The sequence below is a fragment of the Sciurus carolinensis genome, chromosome 11 (assembly GCF_902686445.1).
Source record: "Sciurus carolinensis chromosome 11, mSciCar1.2, whole genome shotgun sequence".
Lineage (NCBI taxonomy): Eukaryota > Metazoa > Chordata > Mammalia > Rodentia > Sciuridae > Sciurus > Sciurus carolinensis.
Window position 1 is genome coordinate 43760436 of NC_062223.1, and position 21365 is coordinate 43781800.

At 38.8% G+C, this 21365-nt stretch overlaps 2 protein-coding genes across 4 annotated transcripts in view; both read right to left on the reverse strand.

Moving 5' to 3' along the window:
- Window positions 1-8400, reverse strand: part of Nat10 (N-acetyltransferase 10) — a 38494-nt gene extending 30094 nt beyond the window's left edge. The window contains exons 1-6 of one of the 3 annotated variants that reach the window (XM_047519110.1): window positions 8263-8354; window positions 7886-7927; window positions 6015-6137; window positions 5531-5622; window positions 1581-1752; window positions 163-285 (exon numbers count right to left, since the gene is read on the reverse strand). In XM_047519110.1, the coding sequence (XP_047375066.1) occupies window positions 163-285; window positions 1581-1752; window positions 5531-5622; window positions 6015-6122 (495 nt within the window). In that variant the 5' untranslated portion in view covers window positions 6123-6137; window positions 7886-7927; window positions 8263-8354. Of the gene's footprint in view, window positions 1-162; window positions 286-1580; window positions 1753-5530; window positions 5623-6014; window positions 6138-7885 lie in introns of all 3 variants that reach the window. The other 2 variants (XM_047519108.1, XM_047519109.1) reach the window with 2 other exon arrangements.
- A 4099-nt stretch (window positions 8401-12499) lies between these two features.
- Caprin1 (cell cycle associated protein 1) overlaps window positions 12500-21365 on the reverse strand; it is a 38351-nt gene continuing 29485 nt past the window's right edge. The window contains exons 15-19 of the mRNA XM_047516481.1: window positions 20998-21148; window positions 16914-17108; window positions 16345-16445; window positions 15934-15997; window positions 12500-14373 (exon numbers count right to left, since the gene is read on the reverse strand). Of these exons, the coding sequence (XP_047372437.1) occupies window positions 14309-14373; window positions 15934-15997; window positions 16345-16445; window positions 16914-17108; window positions 20998-21148 (576 nt within the window). The 3' untranslated portion in view covers window positions 12500-14308. The remainder of the gene's footprint in view (window positions 14374-15933; window positions 15998-16344; window positions 16446-16913; window positions 17109-20997; window positions 21149-21365) is intronic.

Here is a 21365-nt window from a genome sequence, read left to right on the forward strand (position 1 = left end):
TTAAATGTCGTCAAAGAGCTCCCAGAGGCTGTCTACCCACTGGTCCTGCCCAACAGGAAATCTTAAAGAAAGCAGACTACAGCAAAATCAGACTGATAAGAACCCCCAAGATTAAGTTAAAAAAAAAGAAAACAAAAACAAAAACAAAAAACAGGCTCTTACCATGGTCATCGTGTACAGCTGCTTGAGTGAGTTCATGGTCCGCAGGAGGATAACCACCAGCCCACCTCCTTCCACTGTTTCTACAGTCCTGGCCAACAAGTTTGGAGTTAAGGCTTCAAAATCCTACAAGGAGACCTTAAAGGGTTGGTAATGCAAACAGCACCCCAGGGATGCTTAACCAAAGGCCAGGTGATAAGGCAGATTGAGGGCTCTGGGTACAAACCCAAGACCATACCTCCCACCTGGCTCACCAAGAAACACACACCACAACCCCTTACGTAGGGACACGATGGAAGGAAGCCTGTGGTCTTTAGGCAGGTAGACCTGGTTTTATATACAAAAAATGTTTCTAAAAATCGCTAATAAAATTGTGTTTGGAAGTAAGTCTTCCAAACTTCATTCGATTCATCAAATTACAGAAACATCTTAACATTCATTTCTAACATGTCTACAGACGAAAGTTGTTGGGCAAAACTCAACTGCACCACACGGGGGAGCTGGTGCTTAAAGGAGCCCTCATTCCAGCACCAGGTAATGGCTGGGAGCACAGCACTCGCAATTAGTGATCAAGACAAAGGAGTTCCTGGAGGAGCTTGAGGCTCTCTTTTCTAGCTAGCAGTGTATTAAACAACCCACTGGAAAGCAGGGGGAAAAAAAGAGAGAGAGAGAGAGAACTTCTGTTCTTGATTTTCCTTTTTTTCTTAACTTATATTCTTTTAAATATGATTTATAATTTACATAATCATGATCACAGTTCCTGAACATAATACATATTAAAACACATGAATTTGTGTATAATTTTTTTTTTTAAGAAGAGGACTGTCATGGATAACAACAACAAAAAAATTACAGACTAAAACAAATAACCACCAGAAATGAAAAGAAACATGAGAAACTTAGTCTGTTAACTTTCCTAGCAAGAGAATGTACACCAAGGAGAAATTCACCAGGCAGCTCTCTGAGGGTGAAGTAAGAGATTTTAAGGTATATGGGGGCTCAAGGGTTATGCTACCAAGTACTCAGGCGAGGATGAAGTGAATGCACAGGTTTATACCCAGTTGGTTAAACAAACTCCACACTGTTCATGTGTCAGGGAAGTCTCCATATGTGCCCATAAGTGCCTGGAGTTCCAGGGTCACTCAAAATTCCCTGTGCTTGCTTTATCAGCTTTAATTTAGGATCACCTAGCTGGCACATCACTGTAAGTTCTGGGGTCTCTAGACAGCTGCTATCTTAAGCAGAAAGTTCTTTTTCATAAGTGATCTGGTTTCCTTGGCAAAGTGGCCAAGTTTTCCACTAATAATGCTTCGTATTTTGGGGGTGGGGGTTGATGTGTGAACCTGTCATCGCACCTGTTCTCAGTGGGGAAGCAGGTAGTACAACACCCCTTCCTACACAGGCTGGAGGAAGTCACTCACCTGGAGGACACACATGCCAAAGGTATTGCCCAGGATCTTGTGGGTCTCATTGTAGTAGCAATAGCGAATGTTCGTGGCTGCTACAAAGAGCTCAAAGGGATCATCCTGCTTTATGTTCAAGGTCCCATTCTTTATTTTCTTCTGCAGCTGTCGCATTCTCTTCTTCCGGTGACTGCAATCGCCCCCCCATCCCATAAAGGACAATTAACTAGAGAAGTAAGAGATGGGAACAGAGGAGAGGCTCAGCGATCACTCTCAGTCCTTCAGAGCTAGTAGAACTGGAACTTCCTCACTTCAGAAAAGAACATGGAGAGGTATTGGAGCAGGAAGATTAAGTCACAGATCAGCCTGTGTGTGAACTATTCCCGTATTTTGCTGGGCCTCCTTGAGCAAATTATTTCGTTTTAAAACTAGCACTTAAACCTTGCCTTTGGCCACAGCTTGAAACCAAATCTAGGTGGCCTTGTTACCTTAGTTTCAAGCCAATGTTTCAACTACACTGCTACTCCCCAGAGGGCCTAAGGAGGTGGGGTGATGGCAGGTCACTGTACTCATGTTTCCTAGATGAATTCCTCTACTTCCACGCCCAGAGTAGGGGCTCATGTCCTCCAGGGCAGCTCTTATCCAAAACAATAACGATACAGGATATGAGGATTGAAATGGAAGCTGGACATCACTCAGAAATCCCTGAACTGTTTCTGGTCTTAAAAGCCCTGAATATCCAATTGATATTTACCTTTCCTTTACAGAAAGAGAGTTCCAGAATGATGGCTTTTAACTGATCAAAAATTTACCACAGTTCTCTAAGACCCTTCCCCCTGCAGGCCTCCACTTCCGTGAGCAGAGACAGCTGGTGAGGTGACCCCAGCCTCTCCTCCCAGCTCAGCCTGTAGGTCTACACCTTGGACATGATGTTCTGCCAGATCAAGACAAGGAGGGGGGAAGAGCTACAAGAGGCACAGATTTATAAAGGTGAGACCAGGTGGGTTAACTTTAAAAGGCAAAACTGCCCAGAACACTGTGAACTGCCTGACTCCACACCCACCTTGCATTTACCAAATAAAAAATACTGAGAATCAGAAACCCTCAAAAGAAAATTCAAAGAGAGGCAACAGAGCCTGGAGAAATAGCCCCGAGTTCAATTCCTGGTACTCAAAAAAAAAAGGCAAGAGACCTTGTCATTATTTTCAACCTATATTAAAAAGGAATGCTAGAGCCGGGATGCAGCTCAGTGATACTGACATGCTTGGCATGCAGAAGTTTCAAGCTTTAATCACCAGTACCCACACAAATAAATAAAAATGCTTACATGAACAATTATGCACAACTAAATATAGACTATGGTTTACAACTACACACCAGTGAGACACCTAAATGCTATCAAGGCCTATATGGTAAGATCATGAGTGCTTTTTATTTTAATTTTTTTGGTTTTTTTTTTGTTTTTCAGAACAGGGAATAGAACCAGGGGTACAATATTACTGAGCTACCTCCCCAGCGCTTTCTTTTTTATTTTGAGACAGGGTCTCACTATTTTGCCCAGACTGGTCTTAAAATTGCAATCCTGCTGCCTCAGGCACCCCCAAGTAGCTGGATTTATAGACAAGTGTGCACCACCATGCCCAGTCTATCTTTGTTTTTCTGCATTTTTGTATTTCTTTCTTTCTTTCTTTCTTTCTTTTTCTTTTTCTTTTTTTTGTTGGTACAAGGGTTGAACCCAGAGGTGCTTGTGCTTTACCACTGAGCCACATCCCCAGCCCTTTTTTATATTTTATTTAGAAACAAGGTCCTGCTGAGTTGCTGAGGCTGGCTTTGAACTTGCCATCCTCCTGCCTCAGTTTCCTTAGTCCCTGGGATTATAGGCATGCACCACAGTGCCCAGCTCATATTTCTTATAAGACTTTTATAACTTTAAAAAGATCAAATTAGTTACTCAAAATCTGGTTTCTTTAAGGCAGAAGCAAATTTCTTTTTATGTGTGGGTGTGGTATTGGGGATGCTCTACTACTGAGCTACATCCCCAGCTCTTTTTATTTTTCACTTTGGGACAGGTTCTCACTAAGTTGCTGAGGTTGGTCTTGAACTTGCGATTCTCCTGCCTCAGCTACCTGAATCACTATGATAGCAGGCATGCACCACAGCACCCAGCTTGTTTCTTTAAATAAAATAATTTCAGAACCTGTTAACAATAAACCTAAGTCAACAAATATTAACTGCATGCCCGCTACAAACATGCCAGAAAATGTAAAAGGAAAAAAATATAAAGATAAGACTCCTAGCTTAATGACCTTATCACCTGGAAGTACAAAAATTTTTAAAAATTTTAAAAAGATACACATAAGTCATAGTATGTAAGTGACTAATTCCAAAGCAAGAGCATGGTAACAATCATTTAAGATAAGGACTAGCACCGAAGACAGCAGAGGAATCATCAGGTATGACTGAGGAGTTCAGAAAGGCTTCATGAAGGAGGCAGGTGCCGAAAACTGGGGAGGATGTCAGTAGGTGGTGACAGAGGTGGAGAGGCACACCAGGCAGAGGAGAGAGTATGAGCTAAGAGCAAGGGGGTCTGAGGTAGCATGGAGCAGCCAGAGGTAGAGACAGGATCTGAGGGTCAACATCAAAGATCGAACATTTGAGGATAAAGGAGCGAGAAGAGACCCAAGGACAGAACTATAGATGCCAGCTAGGTTTAGGGTAGGAGATAACATGATAGGGAAGTGAAGAGGGCAAGAAGGTGATCCAAAAAAGAGGAATTCTAAAGGGACCACAGAATGGGTCCTCTGCCAGGAAACAGTACTCCATCCCAAACTCCTTCAAACTGAGTTGTAAGGGAAACTGCAAGGATCCTACTACGCGACCAACCCCATCACTATGTGATGCCCCACCTTGTAAGCAACTTTCTACAAGAATTGTAGGATAAAGGCTGATTTCCACATGGTTAGACCTGAAATGCATAAAGCTTAAGTTCTGTTTCTGCCAGGGGGACAAGAGAAAACAGAAAGCTGGTCTGCAGTGAAAAAGCACAGAGCAAACACGCAGAGGGGGAAAGAACAGAAGCAGGGCACTCTGGCTCGAGACCACCCCTGAGCAGAGCTGAAATGGCAGCCAAATACTTCAACGTGTTCCCCTGGTGCTTAAATCTATTTGTGTCGGAGGTCTGGTGTTTGCAGCTAGAAGTCATGACCATCAAGACTTCAGCAAACAAGTGTTAACACAGAGCTGTGAAGTGTGACAAGAGCTCTGGAAAGGAGAGAGAGAGACGAAAACTGGCTGTGCTAGGCCTCAGGTCTCAGGGGATGTCTACAAGCACACTTCAGAAGCCAGACCACAAAGCAGGTAGGAAGGAAGTAAAAGAGGCTCTGTTTTAAGGGGCATGGCAGTAAAACTGAAGGCCAATGCTAGCCTAAGGACAGGGCTTGGTATGCAGCTAATCATTTTCTGAGCATGGGCAAAACTGAGCATGTTTATAGGAAAAAGAAGAAATTTCAAAGGGATGAGCAGTGGCCTGCAGAAGAAAATCAGTAAAGGTCCTGAAAAAGAGAGAGAAGACCTAGAGTAGACCAAAGGGTTTTCCTTGGACATGGGATGAGGGAGATCCCCCTTTGCAAAGGAAAAAAGGAGAGTGAAAAGGTGGAATACATTTGAGGGAAGAAAAGGCTACTGAAGGAAATGGGCTTCAGATGGGCTGATCAGCTTAGAAAAACAGCAAGAGAACATCACGCAAGGCACTGGGCTGGATACTTTCCAAAGAATAAGAAAATGATTTGAAACTTATTATTGGGAATGAAGAAAGGATATCTGCTCCACCTTTCCCCGCTTAGAAACGTCCTCTGAAAAGTCATCTCCACTGAAGATCCCTGAAAATCTGTGCCAAGGAACTGTTTCCTGGCTTTTAATTAACAAGCAGGAGCTGTAAGAGGATTGGGACACCTAAGAGCCAAGCTTACCTGCTAAACCCCAATTCTTTCTTATAGCACCACAGCACTGAAGGCCGAGCCTTCACAGTTGCTTTGGACAACATGTGATGGAGGATTACCACCTGCCAAAGAAAAAAGTCAGAACCTCAGGGAACATGGAGACCACTAGGCCCAAGTCCTCATTTGACAGATTAGAAACTAAACTGATGGTCAGGGAAGGGAGGCACCCAATATCACAGGCAAGTAAAGAACAGATGGGGACTAGAAGCTAAGTCACATACTCTGAGCCTGATGGTCAATCCACCACCCTAAGTTTCAAAGACTTTTAGCTTGTCTGCTAATAAATCTCAATAGAGAGAATTTACCACTCCTAGGAAATTAAACAAAGGTTCTTACCAGGCACCTTAGCAGTCAAAGGGATCTTAATGCCATGACATGCTAAAACCCCAGAGGGCCTGTAACATACTGACTCTGGGACATGACACAAAGTAAGAGCACATTCACCAGGTCTTACCTGATCTTTTCCATGGTCCCCAACTACAACAAAGAGAGACCTTTGTCGCTCAGCTACCCCATTCTCAATGAGAATCCGGATTCGGTTATCCACCTTCTTCCGATGCATTGTGAAAGACTATCGCTAAAAGAGAAAGAAAGCAAATATAACTGGACAAAACAATAGAATATGGGTAAGGAGCACTAGCTGACTGCCTCCTTTTAAAGTATCATCTTAATCTTCCACAGGGAAGACATCAGCCTAGTTTTAAAATCAGGAAACAGGCTTGGGAGGTGAAGAAATCAGGACTTAAACATTCAAAAAATTAGGAATATAAAATATGTAATGATATATCCAAGGTATTTTCAAAACTACCTCAAGATACGGATATAAGCTGGGCACAGGGGAACACACCTGTAATCCCAGTGGCTTGGGAGGCTGAGGCAGGAGGATTGCGAGTTCAAAGCCAGCCTCAGCAATAGAGAGGCACTAAGCAACTCAATGAGACCCTGTCTCTAAATAAAATACAAAAAAGGGTTGGGGAAGTGACTCCTGAAGAGGTTGAGTGCCCCTGAGTTCGATCCCAGGTACCAAAACCAAAAAAAAAGATATGAATATAAATGCTTATGAGAAGATGTCCTAGTAGGTATACCATTTTAATACACAGAGATTAAAATTTTTAAAAAGAGACCAAGATGCAAAGTAGGTATTTCTGAATGGTCTCATTTTTATTTATTTTTTTAATGTGCTACTCATAAAGTCAGGGAAAAGAAATCAACTGAGGGCTAGGGCAGTGGCTCAGTGGTAGAGCACTTGCCTAGCATGTGTGAGGCACTAGGTTTGAGTCTCAGCACCACATAAAAATAAATAAAGAAATAAAATAAAATACCATCTACAACTAAAAAATATTTTTAAAAACTCAACTGATTGTATTTCTGTCAAATTAAACAGAAGTTTCCTCAAGTGAGGGAAAAAGTGAAGCCTCTGTAATAACAGATCTCGATACAGCTCGGTGGTAGAGTGAGTCCCTAGCATACATGAGGCCCTGGGTTCATTCCCAACAACACACACACATAAAGTTGTTATGTGATTACCTGTGAAAAAATACTGCATCATTACCATAATAAATACACCAAACATCAGAAATATCAATTACTTTACTAAAATGTAAAAATGAAAGTGGGGTACCACACCTCCTAGAAACTCCTGGGCCGGCTCAATTCTAAGCATAAAGCTATTAATGGAAATTTAACTATGCTTTAACTGTCTAATCTCCCAAGCATGTCTTATTATTAAACACTGGCAAAATCAATGGACCCTATTTATTAGTAAAGAGGCAACTACTATTAAAAAAAAAAAATTCAAGTATCCCAAAGCAGAAAAGTGGCAGGATAAGATTCACACTAAAGTCTGTCTGATTCCAAAGCCTGAGCTCTTTCCAGTTTGCCACCCTACTCAGTTTGTAGGCCCTATATTGCTAGACACATAAAGACCCCATAAAAATAAATAACAACTGTTTTTTGTTCTGGTTATTATGGGAGCCCCAGAGGTAACAGACAAGGCCCGTGAGTTCAAGCTTTCATTCTCTCTGAAGGGGATACTAAGAGAAAAAAGATAAAGGACAATTATAGATAAATCAGACGTACAAATAGCAGCTACAGTAAGGGGTCTGATGAAGATCTGAGATTACTGTGGACGAAGTTGTCATGGAAGGCGTAATGGATGAGGAGGGCCTGGACGACACACAAAGATGTTTATTTTTTCATTCATTCGTTCGTCTATCGACACATGACTACGTGCCAGGCAACCTTAGATGTACTGTCAAACAAAATAAACTCCTGAATGGGACTACCGAACAGAGTATAAATGCAAGTGCATAGTTAAATACTTACGGGCACTAGAGAATCTTGGATCAGAGAGCTTCGGTTCAAAGCCTAGGCTACAAGCACGAACAGAGAGCCAGTTCCGCGAGAAGCAAGTGCTGTCACCCACCCATTCTCCACTAGGTCCTAGTTAGAGGTCCCTGGATGGTGGAGACTGAGCCACGCAACCCCGCGGGGCGCAGAAGCACGCCCGAGACGCTGCGTCCCGCAGAAGGGGGAATCTGCCCTGCAGGAGCGTCCTAGCGAGGTGGGCGGTGGGCGCGGATGGCATATCAGCCTAGATGCAGAACCTTGGTCCTCCGGCCAGTCCGTCCTGACCCAGGAACCACACTAACGACCACCTTAGTGTGAATCTCCAGCCGCCCTGCACCGCTCGCAACTCGTACCTGTGCCGGCAACCCAGCGGCGAAGCGGAAGCACGTGGGGAAACCGAGGACGCCACAGGCAGACCCTAGCAAGGGCCCGAGTTTGCTTCGCTCCGCCGCGTGTTCCGCTCAGGCGCCGGCAGACAGCGCATGCGCGAGCACACTAAACACTCGGCGACAAAGGGACCTTCCTCAGTGCGGTCGCCGAGCGATGGCGTCATAGGCCCCGGAGGTGGGGCTACCCCTGGATCCCCCTCCGCCCCTGCGCTTTATAGGTTACTAGTGGCAGAGGCTGACGTTGGGCGCAGTTTTTTGCATGAGAACTAAGCCTGCTACGCAAGGCAAAATAAGCGCCTAATAGTCTGCACCCTCAGCGCCTGCCACTGTCAGCATTAAGCGCCTCCGTAGGCCGGGTGAAGCACGTGGTGTTCAGCATTTTCAGTACTGGCCTTATGCAAAGGGCGATGGCTCCAGGGACGTGCGAGTATTTAAAGTACTTGGTCATTTTGATGTGACTTGAGGAAACTCAGACGGCAGATTTTTTATTCATCTTTCTTGACCCTCCACCCTTGTGGTACTGACCTCATCAACCTGTCTGGAGTTCTGTAGACTCTACCCGGTTCCGCTGCACTTTGCAGGGTCCCCTCAGACCCATTTTCTAAGACTAACCCTGGGTTTCTGCTCGTTACATACCCCCTCCAAACTCCCCAGTGCAACTCGTCCAAGAACGTGACTATAAGGGTTACCCACACTTACTGTTGCATTCATATTTTGGAGCACCTGTAACTGCTTGACATTCCTTTATCGGATACCACAAACAAGTCAGAAACCGAGCTCATAGTTCTTAACTCTTTCAAGTTCCTTTCCCAAATAGGCAGGACCGATTTTAATGTAATCAGCAATACTACAACGAATTTGTCCAATACCCATCATCAAATTTTCGCAAATTCCCTCAACAAATATCAATATGCCAGACACTTCCGTTCATGGGGCATTAGTTCATAATGTTCCTACCCCTCCTTACATTAAATTACAGGTAAATTCTAAAGAAAAAATTTTTAAGTATTCAGTAAGGTGACTTAAGGGTACTGTTTTAGAGGCGATAGCGGTACAAAGACCTAAGTTTAGAAAGAATAAGCCTTAAGAATATTAGTGAAAAGTCTTCCCATACCAAAAATGTACATGTAAAGGTTCCAAGGAGATAATAACTCTTAGCAGCCAAAGCGGCCAGAGCACTGCAGCAAGTGAAAACATGGTAGGAAAGAAGCCCAGATGATGTTAGATATGTGGACCAGATTTAGAATTCAATTCTAACCACTAGAGTTGGGGTAACAAGGGAATAAGATCTGATTTGCCTTCTTCAAAGGGTCACTTTGCTGTGCAAAAAACATCACAGGAGGGCTAGAAACTGAGAAGGAACATAGCTTTTACCTGTTCTACAATGTTAATGATGGTGGTCACCTATTAGATGACTCAGGAGACGATTCCATGTAGAAACATGAATTTGCTTAAGGATTAGATAAAGGGTATGAAAAAAAAAAGATGGCACCCAAATTAACTGCCCTGAATAACTAGATAAATGGAAAGCAGTTAATGAAGGGTACTAATGGTCAATTTGAAATACCCAAGACACTCAAAAATCATGATATTTAGTGTGGGGTTTATGAACTACAAACACTTGAGGCAAATGAAATACTAATTATATACAAAATGGGATTGGATGAGATCACTTGGGTATTAATATTAGCCTATAGATGAAGTCTATATAGATGAAAGCCTGGAAAAACCAGCTAAATACCAAGCAGTGGCTAGTGAGGTAAGACACCTAAGGAATCCATTTACTAGCACTTGAGGTCCTGTGTTACAATCATTTCTCACATGGGAGTAGAAAATACCTCCTACATCTCCTGGCCCACATTATTTTGTTCTCCACACTGCAATGAATGTCCTTTAAATAGCAATTTTATTGGGTGAACCACTATCCCCACCCTGAAAAATCAGTTTAAAACCTTCAATAGTTTCCATTTGTTCTTAAAAGATAAAATTTAACATGGAACTTTGGAACTAAACTGTTCACAATAGTCCTTACTGGTTTATCCAACCTCTATTAACCCTTAACTCTGCATTTCAGTCAGTCAAGTGTTCTCAGTCAATGGAGACTGGACCTTTATATATGCTTCTTCCCCTTGTCTAGTTCACCACTCCTCATCCTTCAAGTCTTAGCTCAATTATGCCTTCAATGGAGTAATTATCATAACTAGGCTATGCAGGATTCATGGTCTTAATATCTATCATCAACCATGTTGCTACAACAATTACATCATTGTGTCTGGATCTTTAAGTAGATAGTACAATGGAAGCAGGGACCACAGTGATTTTTCTCACCACTGAATGGCTAGTGCTTAGCATGAAGACTGACACAGGATACCCAAACCTTCTGAATGAAGTCTTAGTTCAGTAGCTAAGTGTCTAACATAAATACAGTACTTACAGGAATGTAACACAAAATGCTTTTTTAAAATGCCTTCGGTAGATCAGAGACAAACTTCTGAAGCACTCGAGCCAGATTGCTGCTTGGAAGTGGATTAGGCTTCAGAACAGCCTGTTAAACTAAGGTAGTAGAAGACTAGCCTTCTTAGAAGATGAGACTACTAGATATTTAAGCCTTTTCTTCTTTCTCAAGTACTTCTTCACCTAAAGCTTTTCTAGATGGTACATACAACTGAAGCAGACTTTAAAGGCTCAAAGACAGCTGGGAATCAAGTTTTCATATAATTTTATCTAGTGTGATTTAAAGCATACAGTAGTCTTTTCCAGTAATTTTAGAAGTCAAAGTGGGAAAAGGCATAGAGATGAGGCTTATTTCTATTTTTCTGGGAGTTTGGAAAGGGCAGAGATAAACCCTAACAATTTGTTTTTATTTTCCTAGGAGTTACTTCTCCCCATATACTTTTTGTAAGAGGGACAAGCTCAGGGGGCAATATTGATTCTTTGAACTAAAATTTAAAGTCAATAAAACCGAGTATGTTTAAAAAGAACTCCAGTGGATGCAGATTTGGGAGCTTAAGGCTGAAATGAAGGGTACAAATTCAGTGCTTATCTGCATTTCATTTCTTCTAATTAGATACATCACTGAAAATACAATGAACAGTGTAAATTTCCTAAAAGCTCACTGCTCAACTACATTCTACAAAAATGAAATGGTTGTCAACTGAGCACCTCAATCAATTAATAAACCTGACAATAAGCACATATTCTCATGTCTTGTGTTTAAGTGGAAAGCCTTCCACACAACAAAGTTGTATGTACAGGGAAACAAAAGAATGGTTTAAAGTTAATTTAAAACACTGAGAGGTTATTTGTTTTAATATCAAGATACAATGATCAGAAAACTCTTCCATATTCTTTAGTAATATTGAATCTGGAAATAAAAAAGCCCTAATTAGGCTAGGTCATCAATGACATTCTACCTAAACTAAAATTTAAAAAAAAAAAAAAAAAAGTTTCATTATCCATGTGAATGACTAAAATTGTGCATGTACAAAAGTATTTTATGTGTTCTTGCTATACCAAGATACTATAGATAGTAATCACTTCCTTTGTTACTGCTAAAATACTCACTGGAGCAAATAAAAGGCCTTCTGCAGCTAAGACAAGCATTCACATATTATACAGAATACTGAGTACCAAGATTCAGATCCTGATGGGATTTTTGAAGTTTTCTGCCCCACCAAACATTCCTTAAAAAATATTGTCTGAATTAACAAATAAAAGGTTTACATTTAAAATGTGATAACAGGATTGCCCCCCATATTATTTTGAAAGGAACAAACAATTCTTTTTAAAAATACATAAGTTACCAAACTATGAATACCTTTCTTTTACACATTCACATCTGCACTGATGCACAGAAGTCTGAAACCTAGAAGGCATTTCTCCCATCTCTAAACTGATTCATAATGATTGATCACTGTATAAAGAACTAGTTTACTTTGACTTTTAAATGTCATGAAATTATTTTCTATACAGATAGCAAATTTAGTTTTATATAGGATTGCAAGCACACATCATCTAGGGATTAGCCAAAGAACCACGAAAATTTTACCCATCCCCTAAAGTACAACTAACATATGGTTGTGGTACATCCCAGGCAGATGTCATTTAAAGCACACAAGGGGAGGTGCTAGCAAAAGAAATAGTCATTTGCAAAAGTAAACAGATAACCCTTCCAATATGATGTACCACAACCACACATGAGAAAAGTCAAGAACTTATTTTATTTATTTTAAAATAAACATTGAAGATCCCCCATTACCCACCACCCTACAAAACTTGTGAATGTGGAATGTTCAACAGCCTATCCATTTTAGGTTACAAAACCAGCAAAAACTCCAGTTGTCTCATGATGAATGTTTTGAGAATAATTTTGATTTTAAGGAGCTGAGTACCTGCTGGAAAAATTTTTTAAAGGCTAAAAAATAAAATTTTAATTTCTGCACAGAGAATACCATTAACTTAGTAGCCTTTGCTTAATAGGTGGGATTAATTCTCCATGAAGTCAACGTGGAATGGGACAACAAGCAGCATTAGGTTCATAGGCACAAAGAACTAGTGCTCATACTGCTAGCACAAATTCCAATGTAGTACATATGGCTAATTCACTACTAAACTGTCCATCTCCATCAAATTTGAGGCTATCCCTATGCATCTAAGGAAGGAATCACTGCTTTGGACATAAATGCCTCCATGAAAGAAGGAGAATTCAATTAGAATTAAATTAGACAAAAGATAAGTGCAAGTACTACAGAAACAGCTGCTGGAGATAACCATAAAATGCACTAACAATGCATAGGGTGACCCATGTAAGCTGCTAGCTGTTGAACACCAGTGTTTCAAGATACAACTTTTATAAACATGTTTTTATTTGTTTTGCTTATACCATCAGAACTGAAGCTACTGACTGTCATTTCCCTAAACCAGGGAAATCAATCTAAAACACATACTGGTGCTTTTCAAAAGATAGCAATTTTAAAAGGGTGGTAGCAGCAGGCATTTGATATCTTTTTTCTTTTAAAAACTTTCAAGCTGCAGGAAAAACATGTGACCAAGAGTGTTATGATTATCCATTAGATTTTCATCGGTACCTGTACCAATTTAGGTGACAATACAAGATTATCAGGGATTAGTGATGACAATGTACATGTCATAAGGAATGATATACTACCAATCCTTATAAAAGCCATTGTCTCAAAGAAATTGTTAAGTGTTCAAAAGGTATCTAAATACTTCACATTAAGTACAGAGGCAGCCCGTTCAGATTATATCCCGTATTTGTTGCATATTTTTCAAAAAGTGCCAATCAAAGCCTGATTTGCAGTTTGGCTTTGTCTTACAGTATCAGCTGTTAAAAAGCAGTTTACATGTGTTTTTAATCACAGTTGTTTGGCCAGATGAAGAGTGCTATGTCAAAGCTGGTAGCCACCCTTACATGTGTGACTAAGGACCCATGCATAATTTGGTATGCATCTAAACATTCTGTGCTCCAATTTAACTGGAAAAAGTTGTGAAATGCAGTTGTTCTCTCAAACCACACTCCACTCCTTCCATCTTCCTTTCAAGGAAAATATTTTAGTTTTGTCAATTACCATTGAATTAAATAACTCTAGGGCTGATTGGTAGCTTTTATCAAATGTCAAAAAGTCAAAAACTTTTTTCTTCAAGCCACTTCAAATAACTATGGAGATATTATCACCCAAATAACTATGGAGATATTATCACCCCGTAAAGTATATTATGTTTACTCCTAAGCAAGGGTGAGGAATCTGAGTATCATGTGCAAGGCTCAAGATGACGCTTAGGACAGAACATGCAGAGTAAAAATAGTTTCCTTCCATATCCAGATAATATAAAGCTGACAATTGTAGTCCTGTCTTTATGGGATGAAAACAGTCCCTTTACAATAAGTTTCCTGAAAGGGAGAACAAATAGATAATAACTCTTCTGGTAACATATTATGGTACACTGGCCAGTGTGTTTTTGGCGATTAAACATAATCCTGTGAATCAGATTAATTCACTTGCTGAGTGTTCATTTGCGGCATCCCTCTGTTGGGTCTTGGGGGCCCTCCACGACCTAGAAGACAAAAATGGCATTTGATTTTTCTTTCAAATATTATTTGTTTTGCCTTCAAGCAGATTTTCATCTGAAGTCAAGAAGCATGTGGGCAGCTTGTCATCACATTATTAGGTTTAAGAGGTCAATTCTTCTGCGTTCAAGTTTCACCTGTCCTGGAAGTTGTCATGCGCAAATTTGCTCATGTTCTCTAGCTAAAAGAAGAGTAGAGCTAATGGAGTATTCCACCAGTACTCATTCATTCATTCATTCAACAAGTATTTATTGAGTGCCTACTATATGCCAGGCACTGTCATCAGGCGTTGGGAATAGATACAGCAGTGAAGACAGACAAGGTACCTGCTCTCACGGAGCTCACATTCTAGTGTACACTCTAGCTTACATTTCAGTAGTAACATCATACTATCAAAATTAATAAAAGCACCAGAATGAAAACAGACCTTATTACCTAAACTGTTAAAAAGAAACTACATAACATTCAAAATTGTATAATGACTTGTAACAGATAAAATAACTTTTTACATGCTGTTAAAACATTTTTGGCTATCAATTAACTCAACTTTCATAGAATATGCTACAAGGTGGGAAAGAAGAACATAACCCACATTCACATGCAAATAACCTTTGATACTTCTAATCAAGTCAGTAATTCCCAAGTGATCCAGTAACTTTTTTTTAAAAAATGCACCTTTTTGCTGGCCAATCACTACTAGCATTCAAATCAAAGTACTTTGTAATTCCTCTTTAATATACATTTTATACATGTTATGGCCAATAGCTAGAGGAAACTTACTTGATGTTTAACCTTCCTCAAACCAGAGAACCATTTAGAACTTCAGATTATATGAAATGCTAGCTCTAACTGTGAAATAGGTGACTTCCTGCCCAAATAGGAAGTAGTTTTCCAATAGTAAAAGACAAATAAAACCAAATAACTCATAAAACCTATAATTTTGAAGTGCAGTTCAGTAAGTTAGTAAGGATTTGGGGGTTCCATTTTAAAGATGGAAATAACTTGATATTTTGGATCACTGATAGTCGTCTAAAAGGTATTCAAATTTTAATTAGTTCTATCACTTCTAAATGGTTCTCTAAATGTAACTATGGCTTATCTGGCCATTAAAGGGGTTCTGGTCCTAAAATATAATATGCATGTTTCAAAAATGAAAGAGGAATAATAAATTTATATAAATGTTCAATCTCATTCCAAAAATGTCTTACAAAAATGTCTCAATAAGTACTTCCTAAAAACATTTAGCAGGTTTTAGGACCTGAAAAATAATTTCCAGTTGGAAAAACACTTTTTCTGAGGAAGAGAAAATGTTCTCATTTTCAAGACAGCTTTATATAATAGTAACAGGGATAGTCATTCAAAAATTAAAATTTGGATTCAAGATTATATTTTTTAGAAACAGAGCATTTCATTTAATCCCTAGCAACAAGTCTGGAATAGATAAATGTATTCCTAACATGTAACCTACATGCAGACTATGAACAGCTCTTCCAAGGCCAGAACAGAAGCTCCACTTAGGAGCTAGGATCACCACCACAAAATATTACCTCGTGGGGCTCCCCGTGGTCCACTCTGCCCAGAGCCTCGCTTGAAATTCTGCTGATATCCATCCTAAAAGACAAGCTCATTAGTACTGAAAAGAAAAGGTAGTTTTTTAAAAATGCTTACCCATCTATCTCTATTCTTACAATCTAACACTTGCATAACACAGAATTCTTATTATTTGAAGACATTTCAATATCAGAGTTAAGTTATACTGTAATTACTGTACTTGTTATTCTCAAAAATATTCAATGAGGTATGTACCTCTGCTCCTGAAATTCACTGTCAGACTATATTAAACAATCTATACTGATTGCTAAGAAAAGTCAAAGTGATCATTCTCTATAACAAAATATCTTAGACATTGTAAAATTAATCCCCAATTAGTTATTGAGATCCAGCCTATATTTACCTACCCGCTGATAGCCAGAGTAGTCCCGGGGAGCACTGAACTGAGACTGTGTATAACCACTGTTTGGAGTGTTAGAGAATGAAGGGCGGTAACCATCATATCCTCCTAAAATTTAGGACAAAAAATAATAATAATTTCTTCACAGTAATTTTTACTTTCTTATTAATGACAAAGGGGAAAACTGGAAAACCGTAAGTCATGCTAGTTCTAATCCCTTATGCTGATCCAATGTGTTAAAGAATCTGTAAGTACAAACTGCTTGAGAACTTCCAATTTTCACCCACTGTGTACAGACACACACATTTAAAAATAGCAAATCCCCATAAGTTCTAGTAATACATAAGAAGACAATTCTCTCTCAAAAGACAGTGATTTGACAAAACAAAGTTTTTCTCAATTCTGTCATTCAAATAATTGAATACATAAACACTTCATGTTTAAAAATATACCCAAAAGGCTAATGTGGATATATACCTTTTCCCCAAAATCATATTTATATATATTTTACAAATCAGAGAACTTTAAACAATAAAAAGTGTTTCAAACCTGCTTCCCCCCCCCTTTTCTTTTTACCTCTGAATCCATTGGCAGGGCCCCGGTATCCATTCATCAAGCCTCTAGCACCACGGGAACCTCCACGGGACACACCACGACTATTGTAATAAGGCTGACTACTCCGTGGAAATCCAGTGTTCTGCTGAGGAGGTTGCTGGTGGTTACCAGTCACTTGATGGGGCTGGTCCTGGGAACCATGGTAAGTGCCAACCACTATAGTAAGAAAAATAGTTTAAATATTATACAATAAACACAGACACAGAGCTCATTACCATTTGTTCTCCCACATGCTTTCTGTAAGCACTATCTTCTAGCCTCTCAAAGTTTGTTTTCTAAATAAATTTACATACTAATAATAGGAAAAACAATACATTAATGAAATTCCTGTTTTTCTCCTACCCATAGATTAAGTTGAGGGGGGTAAAATTCTCCAACATGATTCCAAATCTTTTATAGCAAGATATACAATTCTATCCTTTCAAACAAATGATTTGAAAAGGCAACATATTGTTAACACCTTCTGAAAGGCATCTACGTTTTAGAAAAGAAACCCACAATAAGATTTATATGCTGAAACAGGATAATTACCACTGTGTGCCATTTAAATACTTCTTTTCATTAAAGTTCCTTATTAGTATAAGTTTTCTTGTTTTCAAATTATCCTTGGAACTGAAGGAAACATGCAAATCCATGCTCTTTCATAACTAAGCAGCAATATGGCAGAATATGCCACCCATAACACAGCTAAATCAGCAGATGCCCCCAACTCATAGCTCCTAATGCGTGATCCCATTTCAGTATCTCTGAAATAACAAGCACAGCCAATTGAGAAAACAGTTAAATGGTGCACTAGCAACTCAACCCACTTGAAGGTAAGCTTCTAGAAGGCTCATATTACTTTGCACACACCCACTCCCTTCCACACTGAGAATTCTAGTGTGGAAAACTAAATACTGAGGCACATTTCAGGTATAACAACCTTCACAGGGAATAAAAAACAACTCTAGAAGAACTGCATCTAGGAGTTAAGGAATGTTAACAAGACAAAGGAAAGTCCACAACCCAGGAACAATGGTCAACAGCCTGCCAAGATTTCTCACTTTGCAGCAAAGAGTAAAGATTCTGTAACTCTTGAAAATCTTTAGCTGAGCTATTTTACACTCAAGAAACTCAAGATACTCTTTTAGTTTTTAGGATGCTATTTTGCAATGAGAAGGTTAGAGAATAACCTAGAAGAGATAGGCTCTTTCTGAATTCCTTATTGTCCCAACTACACTACTCAAGATGTAATATTAAGGGGCTGGGGAGATAGCTCAGTCAGTAGAGTGCTTGCCTTGCAAGCACGGGGCCCTGGGTTTGATCCCCAGCAACATAAAATAAAACATAAACGAACAAAAGATATAATATTTTTACATAGATTGTCTTTTAATACATTCCCCAAATTTAAAATTACAAGCAAACACCAAATACCTATAAAATTTTCTATCTAAAAGTGTGCATTCATATGCACATAGTCAAAAAAAAATAATACTCAAATCACTTTATCAACAAGAATTTTATTCATTTTGGTCAAATCTCACTCCAAGAAACTCACAGCAGAACAATTCAAGTGTGACCTTCATTTTTAAAAAGCAGAGATCTTATGTAAGTATTTGTAAAATATAAGCTTAATAGTCTATAAAGAAAAGCCAAGCCATGTGCAGTGATGCACACCTGCACCTCAGCTACTCGGGAGGCTGAGGCAGGAGGATCACAAATTCGAAGTCAGCCTTGCCATCTTACCAAGACTGTTGTCTCAAAATAAAATTTAAAAAAAAAAAAAAAGAAAGAAAGAAAAGAAAAACAGAAAAGGAAAACCCAAAGATCTTTATCAGATTCTCTTTTTCATGTTGTTCCTTATTACAATTGTCTATGTGGAAGCTTTTTTCTCATGAGAGATAATAAAATAGGATAAATGTGTCACGAAAAGACTGAGCTGTTTGGAAACAGTAACAAAAAGAGGTCTCTGTGAGTTGATATTTGAGCACAGACCTGAAAGAAGTCAAGAAGCAAGCAGGGCAGGAACATAAGTTTATACAAGATGGTAACTATAGTTAATAACACTGTATGGTATTCTTGCATCACTGAAAGTAGATTTTGTGTGCTCACCATAAAAGCTGTAGGAAGTATATGATACGAGTAATTAGCTCAATTTAGCCGCTTCAAAATGTGTATATATTTCAAAACTTCCAAGTTGTACATGACACATATATACATACTTATATACATTTTGGGTCACTTGAACAATTTTTTTTTTAACAGAAGCAAGTCAACCATACACATATCAGTGGAAGATAATTTCAGATTAAAAAGAAAGAAAATGTAAGGGTGCGAGAACTTGCTATGATAGTTACTGGTGTGGATACAGAGGGAAAAAATGCTATGTAAGATACAGACTAGAATAAAGATAGGGCCCAGATCAGATACAATCTTTTAAATGAAGGTGTTTGAGTATCTTTTATAAATGTAATAAGAAGCTACTGAAAGATTTTGAATAGGAGACATCTGATTTACATTTTTTAAATGATCACTCTGGCTACTGTGTGGAAAATACAGCAGGCTGAAAGAGCAGTCAAGGGAGTGAAGTTAGGTGACAACTGTATTAGTCCAGATAGGCCATGATTATTAGTGGTGGTATGAAAATGTTTAACATAACAAGGTAGGGACTGGGTGTGTAGTTCAATGGTAAAGCATGTGTTTAGCATGGGTTCAATCCTAGCACCAAAAACATAAAAAAAATTTTAAACAATGCTTATAATCCCAGCTACTCAGGAGACTGAAGCAGGATTCCAAGTTTGAGGTTAGCCTCTGCAACTTAGCAAAACACTGTCTCAAAATATGTAACAAAATAAAGGGTTGGGAACCTATTCAGTGGTAGTCTCCCTGGGTTAAATCCCCAGTACCACAATCCATCAATAAATCAAGGTATATGGGACGATTTTCATTTTTAATGTAAATGTTATAAAATCTTATTTTGAAATGGTAACAGTTTCTCTCTCACAACTAGAAAATACAAGTAGAATGCAAGGGGGCAAGACAGTTTCAAATCCAATGATAAAGGGCAAAATTAATCAAGTCAAATGATACATAGTAATTAATTTCATCACATCATCTAAAAAGATGGCTAAAAAGTAAGTATATTAGGGTAATACTGAAAAGCTTAAAATAAACCTGTAGCACACATAACTTATGGGTACACAGCCATAAAGTAGATAAAGGAGCCTTAGAGCAAGAACCCTAGGTTCATCATTCAGAAGCTGAGTATAAACATAACTGACAAATTTCTACCAGATTATAGATGATTCGCCTCCACACTAATTTCAAGTATTAACATTATTGGATTTGATAAGCCTTTACTACTGAAAAAATCTACAACATTGAATAACTAGAAAATTTCAGGGTTTTTTTTTTTTTTAAACCAGTCTGATAAAATTAAGGTATTAATTAACTCCTATGATTTTAGGAGGATTTGTTAGTTTGTTGAAGGATTCCACTTAAATTCCTACGAGTTAACCAAAACCCTAAAGAGGATAGTCATACCTTACAAATGTAAGAAATCCGAAACATATCTAGGAATTGGCCATATAATGAACTTACTTGCCAAAAAGGATTTTGTTTCAACCTTGTCCACCAAATAAAGTCACTGTGAGATCTATTCACAAATTTTATAAGAAGAATCAAACCAATTCCCTATTCTAAAATTTATATAACTGATTTACTGCCATGTATCATGGTAGCAGGTAGTAGTAATTAAAAAGTAAAAATAATTAAATATAAAAGTTTATCATAATTCAAACCAGATTAATGCCAGTAAAACTATGCACACAAGTGTATATATATAAAAGTTCAGTTATCAAAGGAAAAAAGGCATAAGGCCTCCAAAATTGCATATAATTCACACCAAGTATGGACTCAATCAAGATTAGCTATGAAAAAAATTCATATGATCTACTACCAAAACAAAACTCTTGGGTACCAGTACTCTGAAGTTTGAACTGTCCTAATACTATTAATAACTGTGCTGGAAAGCAAGCAGCCAATAAAGGGACACTGGTTTGACTACCTGTTTGAAGTTGTTCTTGCTGAAGCTCTGTTTGTTCCACTTGATGAGGCTGACTGGAAAAACTCTGGTTGTAACTGGCCTGGTACTGATTTTGCTGTTTTAAAGTTTCTGGTTCATTTACAGGAGGAACTGGGGCATTCATATTGAACACCTGAAAATGGATAAATGATTAGTTTCTCCCTTCATTCCTTTCTTTGAATGTGGCAGATCTTGATGACGCTGGTTTCCCCTCAAATGTAAGTAAGGAAAATCACAGAAGTTTCAAAAACACAAATACCACCCAAAAAAATAACCCTCAGTGAGCCTCAATGTGGGAAAAGATAAATGTATATGCACATGTATGCACTGTGTTTACACTTAAGTGTTTG